The sequence below is a fragment of the Lonchura striata genome, chromosome 7, assembly GCF_050655825.1.
Source record: "Lonchura striata isolate lonStrDom1 chromosome 7, ASM5065582v1, whole genome shotgun sequence".
Classification (NCBI taxonomy): Eukaryota; Metazoa; Chordata; class Aves; order Passeriformes; family Estrildidae; genus Lonchura; species Lonchura striata.
Window position 1 is genome coordinate 11862164 of NC_140709.1, and position 13969 is coordinate 11876132.

Genomic DNA, 13969 nt, shown 5'->3' on the forward strand with positions numbered 1-13969 from the left:
AAATGCTTGACTTTAAATTCTACTCACCTCACATTAAGTGACCATGCCCACATTTAATGTGTGCTAATTATCAAAGACAATGCAAGTTTAAAAAAGTAGGCAGTCTATAAATCCTCCTTCAGATAGGTGGAATTGCTTCATGAATTACGAACCAGGAACTCCTTGGACCTGGATGGTTACTATTTTACTGGGTACTACTTTGTAAAGTGAGTTGCTCAAACTGTAGCCTAGGAGGAGATTATATGAATTTCCTTTTGCCCAGAGAATGCCTGTTCAAAATATAAATTACAGTATATCGTCACCTGCCCGGGTTTTTATTGGTGCCCCTGAAGCTTTCAATGAAGTTGGGAGACAAACTGCATCTCAGTAATGTGCTGTGGTTTTCTGAATATTTATTACTGTCCTGTTCTCTGCCTGAGGTGGGAAGAAGGATTGTGGTGAGTGAGGGGAGCACTGGATCACACAGTTGTGCTGGAGGCTGCTGCAGCATCAGCTGTGCTGGGGATTGCTTGCAAAGTGTCCCCTTCTTTTCAGGTGGCGACAGAAGTGCTTTAGGTGCCCCTGGGCATGTGCCCAGTGTTACATCTGATCTGGGGTATTTAATCAAATCACTGTAGTCTAAGCACTGGTATCCTCTGCTCCTGTCTCCAGCTTTACCACCATGTATTGACTTGGAAAGTTGTAGTCTGACCTGTATTAATCTGTGTTTCCATCTGAGATGCATGGAAAAACTCGGTATGGGGAGAACTCTGTATTCCAGCTTTGTTGTGGGCTTAGCTAGTTGTAGTCTAACTTGGGAACTGGAAATGCAGATTGTTACAGACTTGTTTCTTTACAGATTTGGACACCTGACTAGGAATGCTCTGTTAGTGATTTAGTTTTAGCAGAAAACTGTCAGTGTGTGCCTGCTTGTGCTGGTGAGTCAGCAGTGCAGGAGATTCATAAATGATCTGCGTATCAGAGCCTTGTGTGATTTCTTTGCCCTCTTTGACGCCAGGGGGGATTCAGCTTCCTTCAGGTTAGATTGCTATTATTCACTTTATTTTGCAGAGAGATTTTGTTTTCCAACATCCAAGTGGTCATTCTTTAGAGCCTTTTTTGTCTACAGTAATAATTGCAGGGCTGCGATCATAATCCCGTATTTCACTAGTTTTGCTGGTAGCAAAACTATATAAAATATAGAGTGGAAAATAGAGTGATATAGAGTGAAAATAGAGAATATAAAGTGACCAAGGTTTGGAAGGTATTTTCCAAGGAAAAAGTATAATCCAAGCAGTTTGGTGTTATAAAAGTACAAGTATCTGAATACTGTCCATGCTAATAAATTCTGGGTACTATAAACCACAAAGCAATGAATTTGCTAGAAAGCTTTAAGGAGAATAAATTAAAAACCACTACCAGAAGATAGATATATAAGGTAACTTTGAGGAATTGGGACCAAATTCTCACTGACAGAGTTTCACAGAGAAGGGAAAATACCCTCATGTTTTCTGAAGCTCGGCTGGGAGCAGTCTTGTTTGATAATCATGTAGCAACTCAAGTTAAACATTCAGAGTTCAAGGGGAAAGCAGTTAGCATAAAATACCATTTTGATTGAGGTTTTTCATGGCATAAACTGCATTCCAGGGCTTCCATCAGATGACCCATATATCTTTCATCAAAACATGTTATTTCCTCTTTGGCTTTCTGTTTAATATTAACTCTGTCTACACTGCAGATTCTTTTTCACTGGTCTGCAGGATCTGTTCTGATTCCTTCCGAGGTGAATCACTCCTGTCAGGTGGAGATGTGTGGTGCCTACTGCCTGCCAGGCTGTAATTCTGCCCCTATCCTTGCAAAGGGGTCAGAAATGGCATGCTGCAGAGTTTTTGAGTGCTTGATGCTAGTTTGAAAGGAACATGGATGATGGGTTAGTGCCTGTTATTTCTTTTGTTTCATTGTAAGTGAAGATAAGCAGATCAGGCTGACCAGAGTGAGAGTCTATCAGTGCACAAGGGTGTCCCAAAAACCTGCTCATTCCTGAGATACTTGCTGAATGGCTGACAGTGCTTCTGGTTTGACCATTGCCTTCCTCCATAGCACAGCTCATACCACTACATTTTGCTGTCCTTGTTACCCCTGAGTACAGTCACAGATGTATTTTACTGTCTCTTGCTTTCAAAACCTAAATTAATCTTCTGTTATGATTAATTAGCCTCATATTTGCATGGGAATGAACTGGAAGTAGAAGAGCTGCTTGGGTTCAAGATGATGAACTGTATCACTCTATAGCTGAAGTGTATCTCCAGGCTGAACCACTAAGCAGTCAGTTTGTACATTGATAAACATGTACAGCAGATGTGGCACTTGGGGGCATGTTTTAGTGGTGGACTTGGCATTCCTAGGTTAATGGTTGGACTTTATAGTCTAAAGGGTCTTTTAAATGACTCTGACAGAAAACCAATTTTTTTAACTTGACCTTGATCTTTTTTATGCTAACATAACAGTACTGATGATGTGCATATCTTTAAAATTTGCCAAGTGAACAATAGTAATATGTATCAATGAGAACATTAGAAAGTCTTGTGAGTTTAAGTGTGGAAGATCTCAATTTCAGGACTGTGGTTTGCAACATCCACTTTTTTCTAGCAGTCTTCAAAGGCAGGTCCCTGTTGTAATTTTGTTTTACTTATGTGCCAAGAGATGGGTAAAGACTGGTGCATGTTGCCATGGTTATTTTGGTACTTCATATGGTTTATTCTCTGCTCTCCCCATGCCCTAAGTCACTTGCTGGATTCAAGGGTCATTTCCTGTTTGCAGAACACCTACTAACTTCAGTAGGGCTGTTGTGCAAACATTTGGGGCTTCAGTATGGCCTCTCTTGTCCTTCCTTTTTTTTCCTTTTCCTATCTGCCAGCCAGCTGAATAAGCACAATTATCTCTGTGCTCTGTGGATATAGTCTGTACTCACATGGGTGGGATTCTCATAAGGTGCTCTTCTCTGACACATCAGCTGTCATAAGTCATCCATTTCTAAATCCAGATCCAAAAATGTAGCATTTTTGTCTCTGCTGGTAGAAGCTGCTTAGAGGGAGATAGATCTATTTTGCAGTTTAGTGCAGGGCCAGTTTTGCAGAGATAGTGGTTGAGCCAGAAAAACCAAACCATTCTCCTTCTTGGTGCCTGCCTTGTCATACCCTGTGCATTTTTCAGGGAAAGGAAAGATAGCAAGATGAACAAGAAAAGCTAGCTATAAGGTACACATATACTCCATTAATCCTAATGATCCTATCCTGCCTTGGTACTGGTTACAGGTTTCTTTTAAAGACTTCGTGTAATACACTGAGCTTTTGTACTGTCTTAGTAATTTCTGTGTGTAAGGTATTGAAACATCAGTCTCCTTTGTCTGCTGTCAGCCTTGAAGATATGTTATTTCATAAACCAGTTAGCTGAATTCTGTTGAAATGACTAAATTCCTCATGTCAGGATGGTGGTGGCGTGGTAGAGTGTGTAATCCCTTCCCGGAACTGGTCCTTGCACATGCTGCAATGCCCCATTGCTGCCTCCACACACATCTGAAGGAATATTTGTGCCTTTGGCAGCAACTTTCCAGGCCGTATGAAGCAAATTTTGTTTTTGTAGTTCACCAAAACACCTTACAGGCCTGAATGCTTGCTGAAAATGGCAAGATTTTCCCCAGTTGTCATTCTCTGCAGAATTGTTCGTGGACCTGTTATGCCAGCACGTCTTCACACAACCATTGCTTTGGCAGAATTGCTTTAGCAGAAGGGACAGACAAAGGCAGCGCTGTTACAGCCATGTGGCATGGGGGGACAACTGCCTCAAGCACCCTGGTGACTTTCTGGAGGGTGACCAGAAAACCATAGCAGCCCTGGGAGACAGCTATAATCAATGCCATAATGGAGAGGTTTTAGCTGCCAAAAGTCAAACCTTCCCCTGAAATTTCTGCTGTGCTTTAGTGCCTATCGATTACTGGGGCAAATGCGTTATGTTAGCAAAAATAAGCTTTCCCTGATCAAACGTATGCCTTATCAGCCACATAAATGCCAGCATGACTCTCTCGTTGCTACAACGTATTAAACACCTTGGAAATGTTTCCTTAAACTCTAGGTCAGTCTTATGAAATCCGTCTACTTGAGAATAGGAAATTGGGAGAGTTTCAAGATATAAACACAAAATATGTAAAGGTAAGGAGAAATATAGATTTCTTTTCTTCCTGCTACTACATACAGCCTTTGAAGGGCCTGACCTTGCTCCCACTGAGACAATGGAAAACACTTTGCCATTGTTTTTAATGGAAGCAGGGGTGATGGAATTGTTGAGTGCTAGTTTTGTGGGACTATGCAGCTTGGCTTTGCAGGGCTTCAGGGGAACCTTTATTCTGTTTGTGATTGTGATCCCAGAGTTTCACTATGAATATTGGGTTCAGGGGAATCCCAAAGTTCAGTGGTGAACATGGTCAAAGCAGTGGAGAGGCTGACTTGTCTCCCTACTGAATTGCAGCAACATGCCTGGGTTGTTATGTGACAAATGGAGGTCCCAGGTGTTTACATAGTTCTGCCAGGCAGATTCTGTATAGCTCCAGTTTACTTTGGTAATGGGCGTAATGATGAACATATAGAATTTGATCATTTGGTTTGGGGGACTTTTTCCTGTTGTTTCCTCCACTGCCAAAACAGTTAAAATTCAAAAACATTGGTCTGGACCTTGATTCTGGATCCAGCCTTCAATTCTTGGCTTTCTGCCTCAGGATTTACTTTGAGAAGTAGGAACTAGTTGCAAAATTAGTATTCCAATTTAGATTTCAAATGTTGTCCAAGTTTAGGTGATTCCCTATTTGTCTTTTGGCCCATTCCAGGTAGTATGTGGGTTGGGATTCTAATTTTGCAGATGTTCCCACTGTGGCTTGTTTGCATCTTGAAGCTAGGGTTTGATTTGGGAATTTCTCAGGTTCACTGGTAAAATTTGCTCACTCACTTGATACAGAAGTCCCCAGCAAGAGTGTGGGCTTGAGAAACTGGAATGTTAGAGGTCATTAACTCATCTAAGTGTAGCACTGTGAATATACAAAAGAACATACTAGTTAGGAGCACTTAGGACTTGTCTGCCCTGGGGATTGCCCTTATTCCAGCCTTTTTTCTCCAGTTATTGGCATGGCTGCAACATTGCAGACCAGCCTGCTGTTACAAACGCTTTCCTACTCTACCTACTCTTGTTTAACTACTCTGGGGAAAAATCCAATGACTGGCTCTTAATGGCTGGAATAAAGCTTAATTCCCACTGACAAAGTGTCTTGACTTGTCAGCTCCACCAGGGCAGGGACAGGTGAGCTGGCTTCCACATTTGCAAATCAGAATGGGATATACTGGGGTTGGGACGTGGTACAGACACATTAAATATTACCCCCATATGAGCCTTTTTGTGGAGGGGGAAGTGTTTCTCTGAGGGTCCCTTAGGAATTTGATACATATGGTGATGGGTCTCTTAGGTGGACCCTTCTGTTCTCCCCATCAGTGGGGGTGAGAAGCATAACAGATCAGTTTTTGCTTCTACTCTGGAAAACCAAAGTCATCTTGAGACATCCAGTTGTCTGGATCCCATTGTTCATACTGCTGTCTTTTTTTAACAGAGTATAATTCGTGTTGTTTTCCACGACCGCCGCCTGCAGTACACAGAGCATCAGCAGCTCGAGGGCTGGAGGTGGAGTCGTCCTGGGGACCGCATCCTTGATATAGGTGAGACTATTTCATCGTGGCACCTCTGCAGTGCTGGGGAGATCAGTGGTGCATGGTGTGTTTGCATGTGTGTTTAGGTCTTTTAGGAATCCTATATATCTTTGGGAGGGAAGGAGATCTAGCGCTATAGGTCCTAAGTAGAGATGTCTTTGGTGGCTTCGCTTTCACATGCATGTTCTGATTGTATGGAAATGCTTTCTCTTCTTCAATTTAATATTTTTAAAATTTTAGGGGTTTTCTTCTACAGATATCCCGCTGTCAGTTGGTATCTTGGATCCCAGGGCTAGCCCAACCCAGTTGAACACTGTTGAATTTCTCTGGGATCCGTCAAAGAGGGCTTCAGCATTCATTCAGGTAAGAGATAAGTCATATTTCTGTGGTAAATACAGTGGTTAGATATTTTTTAAAGACCTGGGGAGACAAAATAGCCAGCACATGAACAAGAGAGAAGGATGGTAATGATAATTACTAAGTCGTGATAATGATGTGTAATTAATTTGTAATATACTCACTAAATCAATTTGCTGGCTATTTGTTAATGTTGGAGTACTACCTGCTATTGCCAGGATTTTCTTTAAAAAAGTACTCAGACACAGGTGTTGCTTTCTAAGCATAGGTCTTGTTTTGGGGAAAATTGTTCATTACTTGTTAATTTTCCTTGCTTTCCTCTTTCATGACTATTTCTCATTCTGAGCATCAATGATCTGTTTTTAATCTGAATGAGGGATTTACTTAAAGAAAAGGATGCTTTTCCTGATGCCCTGTTTCTTTCTGAACTGCTTGTTCTCCTGATTATTTTGTTGAAAGGAACAGAAATTATGTACATATGAACTCTTCTGCCTCTTTTAGTTTTTTGTGAGGAGCCAAAACCTCTTGTTTAGGCAGTATCTGAAAGTTAGATGAGCACAGACTCCAACTGTCTCCAGAGACGAGCACAGTTTCTGTTTTGCCAGGTACATTGCATCAGCACAGAATTTACCCCACGGAAACATGGAGGGGAGAAAGGTGTGCCCTTCCGGGTGCAAATCGACACCTTTAAGCAGAGTGAAAATGGTGAATACACAGAACACTTGCATTCTGCAAGCTGCCAGATCAAAGTGTTCAAGGTATGAGGTGGTTTTGGCTTTGTCATCAACTAGATTAAGGCACAGGAACATGCAAAGATTGCAGATGGTATAGGAGTGATGCAAACATTGGAGTAAAATAATAGACTTTTAACTGGGAATGCTTAAGATTTCAAACAGACTCCTGTGCACATGATGGTATAAACACTGACCTACACAGCAGTTACAGTTGAAGTGTTGCACTAAGACTTGTGCCAGTCCATTGTACCTCAAACACTGCAAAAATACTGAGATATTTAGGGTATTCAGTGTGTTTTGATGCTCCTTGGCAATCAAGACATCAGGGCATCTTCAATTTCTTTGATTGAACCCTCCATGAGCAGTAAAATTTCATTATGGAGATCTTAAATACTTTTTTATTGTTGTTGTTGGAGCAGAGTTTGTCTCCGTGATACCTGGAGGAGAAAAAGATTGGAAGAAAGAACATCTGTGAAGCTCCTAATCGGGGCATGACACCCCTATAGCTGCTTAAAAACAAACTCTCCATAGACCTGTTTTCTCAAGGGATCTGCTGCTCCAGTTTTGTTCCATCAGCAATATCTTTCTGCTTTCTGGAAAGATATTACAAATGCCAGTTGAGGTGCATAACTTTTGAACTGAAATAGCTGGAATCACATCTCAGGACTGTGGTCAGCCTGTTTCACAATTGCAGTAGGCATTAGTGGTGGATGTACAGAAACAGTAGGGATGCTTGATTAACTCTTTTGTCTAGAAAGTGCAGATCTGATCTTGTTGCATATGTAGAATTCCCATAAATCTTAAGGAGGCTTTTGTGAACAGATTAGATAAATCTGTTGGCCTCTGTTTTTAAACTTGTAATGCTTGGCATAAGGGAGAGCCTGTGCTTGTACTTATAGCCGAAAGGAGCAGACAGAAAACAGAAGACTGACAGGGAAAAAATGGAAAAGAAGACCACCCAAGAGAAGGAGAAGTATCAGCCTTCCTATGAGACAACTATTCTCACAGAGGTAAAGTGTTTTAGACTCATCATGCTACATCATGTTGGGAGATAAATTTAAAAGAAAACAGCATCTGAGCCCTGGAGATTGCCTTGTGGAGACATGTGTGCTCAGATCTGAGTGAAACTGAGAGTGGAAATTATAAAATGACTCACTGTTGAAATTTATGAAAGATGCCAAAGTTTGTCTTGGGGTATAAACTAACCCTTAGCAACCTGGATTTTAAAAACCCCAAAAAACAACAACTTTCTCAGTTTTCACCACTGTGCTCCTGGGCACTTTTCATGGCCCTCAGGTGCCAGTTGTATGAAAATACAGTTGTCTGTATTTTTTTTCAGAACTGCTTGAGAAAAGCTCATGTTGGAGATGGGACACTTGAGCAGATGAATAGGCTGTCTGATTAAATTATTAATCTGTTTTCTGTGAATGTGCCTATGAAGCTGTTGTTACATGCAAGATTCTGGGTTGTACTCTAGCAATATCTTGTGTCTTATATTCTGATGTATCTGGTGTGGAGTTGTATGTGTTTCTTCCCTTCCCTGTCATTACTAAGATGTTATAAACTTACCATAGGCTATAGAATTAGTCAGCAACAGGACTTGAGAAAGGGATTTAAAAGTGTTGTTCAGTCTTCCTATGGGAATGACTTGTTATTTGATTTAGTTTTTTTTTTTTTTTTTGGAGCAGCTTGCTGAACATCCAAAAATTATGTTAATTATTCTTAATTTAAATCAACTTCCTATTTGTGAGATCCAATCTCTCCCACTCCATTTTCCTCATGTTGCCAGGAGCAACCAGCATGTTTTGTGATTGACAGACCTAATTCTACTGAGTTGGCAGATCCCAGACTCTTCCTGTGAGCTCTGATGCACTTTGACATATTGCGTGGGGAAATGTGGGTTGCCAAAGAGTTAAATATTTGCCAGTGCTTGTGGAGATTATAAAATATTTGCTCGTGTTTGAGGAGATGATAAAGCTCCAAAGCTACACTTGCTGTCTTTTTATCATTGCAAACAAGGCCACTACAGAGTATTTTCTTGAGCTCTTGGTGGTGGGGGGTTCAACAGGGCTAGATTTCTCCTGCTGATTACTGTGGCTTAAATTCAGAACAGAGTCACCAATTCTATCTGGGTTACTCTGGTTTTACACTACTGTCATGGAATGTGGGGTCTGACCTATATTTGTGAAGGCATTTAGTAGCTTTGTGTCTGTCTGTCTATCTTAAATTTTCTCTATTTAGTACCCATTTATGACTGGAGCTGTTTGACTAATAGCCAGAGGTTTCAGCAGGCTTGTTCACATTCTGCTCTTTTGCTGGTATAAACCTGAAGCAATGCCATAGGAGCCTTTTTGTCACTCTTGCCTGGATTTAATTAGAGATTTATAATTGAGTCCAGGGGTATTTCTGTATCATTGCTGCCTTCAGTCTGAGTTGACTTACTGGCGTTGCTCTGACTTACAGCTGTGCACACTTTGGCCCAGTGTTATTTGGGGACAGGCTTTGTGAAATGGGAGAAAGAAATGTGGAATGCACAACTGGAATCAATCTTGGCCCCCTGACAGCCCACTTGGAGAGCAGTGTAGAAAATCCATGGCCCGTCTCCTCCTCCCAGCAGGAGTGATGAGCTGAAGTTAGTGGCGTGGCAACAGCATGAATGTGGTATTAGAGGAGAATCAAATCCTTTATTTCCATCCTTATGAAAGTTTCCCTACTGCCTTTCTTCCAACAGTGCTCTCCCTGGCCAGATGTGCCTTATCAAATGAACAATGCTCCATCTCCAAGTTACAACAGTTCTCCCAACAGCTTCAACCTCGGAGATGGGTATGTAACAAATACATGCTTTATCTTTCTTGTTGATATTGTAGCCTTTGTGTGTCCATGCATTTCATACCCTGCAAGATGATGTTAAGGAGCTCCCCCGATTCTAGCAAGGAGAAACTATTTTCCAAAAGCCTTTAAGACCTTCCATCCAGGAATTCCCCCTGTAGTGCAGAGTACTATTTGTATGTGCCCTGTTTATGTGGTGGCTGGAAGGGGAGTGTCAGAGGGCCTCCAGGGCAACTCCTGGTGAGAACACACCATACCCTATACCACCAATCCCCAGGACCTTCTCACAGGTGTTAGAGGCTTTCAGCACCTCTTCAGAGTTGGTGTTTCTTCCTTACTTTCTGTCTTGAGGTAGCTTGGGCTGCTGAATTCCTAGGTGAATGACATGTAAAGAAATCCTGTTTGGGGCAAAATAGCCTGGGTTTTGAAATGCTATTTCAGAACAAAGGATTAATGAAGACATGTTTAATTCATTAAATAGCCATCATAATGAGACAGCTCTAGTGATTCTGAAATGCTGAAGATGGTAACTAGTGTCAGAAAGGTACAGCAGTGTCCCTCATACTTGTCAGTCCTCTCTTCTGCATATTTCCCCATAGGAATTTGGTATAGGTCTTTTTCTTTTGGTAGGACTCTGCCATCTTATTTCCTTCCCACACAACTTAATTACCATGCTGTATCACTAATTTTCAGTGAATCCCCTCAAACTATGAAAAAGAATGAACACTGAAATTACAAAATTTTGTGTTAGTAGAGAGATTTGCTGAGTATTTTTTTCCTTTGGTAAAATCCCTGATATGTTGAGGAATCCTGTATGTGTTTAGGAGAATTTAGTAGAAATGTGGTTTTGCATGATTTATGGCACTTGACTATGTTTTAGATAACACCAGAGTTGAATTATAAGGTCCTTTATTCAAATTTTGTAAAGAATTATTATTATGCAGTGGATTTAGTTAGGATATTTCTGGTTCATGGAAATTTCAAGTTCAGCCACCCTGTAGGTTACAATCTTCTTGCTTAAATCATGTCACATTAGTGAGTCAACCATATGGAAAAGCTTGATTGAGGTCAGTAAATCTGAATTTGTCCTCTCAGTTTTGAGGAGGACCTCAACTGACCAACAAAAGACTCAAGTAGAGAGGGTTGTTTTTTTTTTTTCTTCCAAATTTTGAACACCTTTTTAAAGATTGGATAGACAAGTTGGATGTAACTTGTGAAAATTGAGTCAAATAGAGGAGGGGGAAGAGGATGGACACTGCAATGTAAAATTTAAAATAATGTGTTTTTTTTCTCTTCCAACTTTATATAATTTCTTTTAGCAACAGTTCTCCAACCCACCAAATGGAGCTCCTGCCTCCCAGCAATGATGTAAGTACTTGAGATCATGTTAATGTGGTGCTTTTCTCTTTTAGGACACTGGTGAACAGTTCATTTCAAGACCTTCTTATTCTTTTTGCAATGTAGCATCTCCTTCCTTCTGCTTCTATTCAAGATGCCCAGCAGTGGCTTCATCGTAATAGGTTCTCTCCATTCTGTAGACTCTTCTCAAGTTTTTCGGGTGAGTTTAAACAGTCCAAATACTCTGGTTTTTTTCTCTTCTGCAAGTGCAGCTCGGGTAGCATCTGCTGCTGACCACTTTTGATGAGATCATTGGTTTGATCCACTGTGGTTGTTCTTTGGTTGTTGGATTAGTTACCATTTGTTGAAACAGTTTGTAGACCTACAGAGTAAGTAAAACTGGAAGGAAATAAGTTAAGATGGAAGGGACTTCCTAAGTTTGTAAAGTGCAACTTTGAAGCAAGCCCAGGGCTTTGTGCAGTTGCCTTTGAAATCTCCAAGGCTGAAAATTCCACAATCTCTCTAAACAACCTCTTTGAATACTTAACTATTTTGACAGTGAAAATATATATTTTTTTAATATCTAATCAGCATTTCATCTTCTATCTGCTGCCTCTCATCCTGTCCCTGTGCATGTTTAAGAAGCATCTGGCACCTTCACTGTACCTCCAATTTAAGTAGTTGTACACACCAGTAAGATGATGGAAGGGACAGTTGTTAGCGGTGTTGAAACCATGAGGAGACTCTCTCTGACTTGCAACATGATGAAATAACTCAGTGAATGTGACAGTTACAGAAGACCAGGTCATTTAATGGCCAGTGTGAAATATCTAGCTTGTCTATGAGCTGGCTGGAGTATTTTCCAGTGCAGCACAGTTCTTTTGGCAGTTCACAGCTTTCTGTTTCACAGTGGTTGATTTAAAGTGCACACCTCTCTGAATTTGCAACTTCTCTGTATAAATGTGTGGTTTAGCTTTGTGGATTCTCTACGCCCTCTACCCCTGCCCTGTTCTGCTGCCCATACATACTGTTTGGAAGCTAAGATTTGCTTAACTTCTGAAGGAAAATCAATTTGAAATATGTAGGTGCCGACTTACTGAAGATGTCCAAAGAAGATTTTGTTCAAATCTGTGGGCCTGCTGATGGAATTCGGCTCTTTAATGCAATTAAAGGAAGGTTTGTACTATTTCCTTCCTATTTTTTATGATTGCTTGATAATTTCAGTGTTAACTAGAAGTTAATCCTTGAACTGTAGCATTTAGACTTCCTTTTAATACTTCAGAGAGGTTTTCTCAGGGGCTGGAGATCACAATGATATTCAAATCCAGGCACAGCTCAGAAAAATTGCCAAAACAAAGCAGCACAATGTGAATCTCTAGTGGTTGATTTGCTGCCAGCTGATAGCTTGCATCCATTTCACAAGATACACAGCCTACAAAACCCTATGCTGTTCATAAATTCTACAGCTGAGCAGGATTTAAATCAGTAGAGGCCAGTGTGATGAACTGCTTAGCAAGTGCTATAAGCTTTTTACTCTTACCTGATCTTGAAATGATTAATGTTCTCTGCACCACCTCCCAGGGGTCTTTTGCTGGACATCCTAAGCTGTCTAGTCAACAACATCAAGGCTATCCTCTGTAGTTTGTTACTTATGCATGGCCTGGATGATTCCATCTTTTACTATTTGGTAGCTGACTTGGAACTATTTCACATCTACTAAATAACTTACTACTGTATCTGATTAATCCATAGAAATGTGAGGCCCAAGATGACAATTTATGTCTGTCAAGAACCAGAGCAAAACAGGTCCCATCTCCACCAAAAACGAGAAAATGGAGATGGAAGTCTTTGTGGTAAGTTCTTATTTATGGATTTTGTTAAACATTTACCTGGTGAGAATGGTGCTTTCTGCCTGAGCTCCTGAGTGAGACAGCTTGGTGTCCTTAGTGTTTGGAGGGATTCTGTTTATTCCAGTTTTGCCACTTTGGTTATGGTTTCACAGCTACAGATTCCAAATGGCACTGTCTGCCTGGGGGACAGACCCAGCTTACAAATTATCTGCAGAATGCCACAGCAAAATCTCTTATTTGGTTCTTAGTAGGGACAATAGCATTAAAAGCCACCCTTCCACAATTTTGTATAGATACACAATTTTCTATAGATTGTCTTGTTTGAAAAAAATCAGGAAAATGGAAGATAGGTAGGTCTCAAAGTAAGGTTATGATTCTTGAAAGTTCAAAGCTTTTGGAAATTTGTCATCCCTCATTTCACAATGTACAATCAAATGAGAGCAAAGATTGTCCTTAAATCTTGCATTTAGTAATAAACAGGCTCAGCTTTCCTACCTGGTATCTATAATTTGGATTAGATTTCTAAAACAATACTGTTATCCATGGTATTACCTTATACATTGTATGTTTTAGTTTGTGCCTATGGGCTCAGTGAACAGTATCTAATAAAATACTGCTTTTGTGTGACATAGCATGTGTCACACATGCTATTTGATTGAATTCTTTTTTTAAACTTCAAAAACCAGTAAAAGAAGATTATGTGAAATATAAGCAGCTTTATGAGAGGGCTGTTTTAGTGCCTCATGATGCAAGTTGTAATTAGTCCTCATGTTTTCCTCTGGGTAAAAGTTGTGTGTGTTTTAATTGCCTGCTGCACACAAATAATGAGTATTTTTCTGCAAATCATCAAGCCAGATATTTGGGGGATGCTTTAAAATACTAAGCTTGTTTATTCCATTTGAACCTTCATCTTAACCCATTTGGTTGTTGATGCTGAGTGTCTTGGTGCCATTTGTATTTGCTGTTCTGTAGCTGCTTTCCACTTGTTGCAGTGTATCATGCAATCTTCTTAGAAGAGCTGACCACGCTGGAATTGCTGGAGAAGATTGCAAACTTGTACAGCATTTCTCCACAGCAGATCAATCGGATCTACCGGCAAGGACCCACAGGGATCCACGTGTTAGTGAGCAATGAG

The 13969-nt window shown here is 40.6% G+C and overlaps 1 protein-coding gene across 1 annotated transcript in view; it reads left to right on the forward strand.

Annotated features, from left to right (window-relative positions):
- The window catches only part of TFCP2L1 (transcription factor CP2 like 1), a 35458-nt gene that overhangs the window by 13105 nt on the left and 8384 nt on the right, over positions 1-13969 (forward strand). The window contains exons 3-13 of the mRNA XM_021526311.3: positions 4111-4187; positions 5630-5735; positions 5983-6089; positions 6689-6841; positions 7717-7827; positions 9549-9640; positions 10966-11014; positions 11111-11204; positions 12070-12160; positions 12737-12837; positions 13827-13969. Coding sequence (XP_021381986.1) covers positions 4111-4187; positions 5630-5735; positions 5983-6089; positions 6689-6841; positions 7717-7827; positions 9549-9640; positions 10966-11014; positions 11111-11204; positions 12070-12160; positions 12737-12837; positions 13827-13969 — 1124 coding nt within the window. The remainder of the gene's footprint in view (positions 1-4110; positions 4188-5629; positions 5736-5982; positions 6090-6688; positions 6842-7716; positions 7828-9548; positions 9641-10965; positions 11015-11110; positions 11205-12069; positions 12161-12736; positions 12838-13826) is intronic.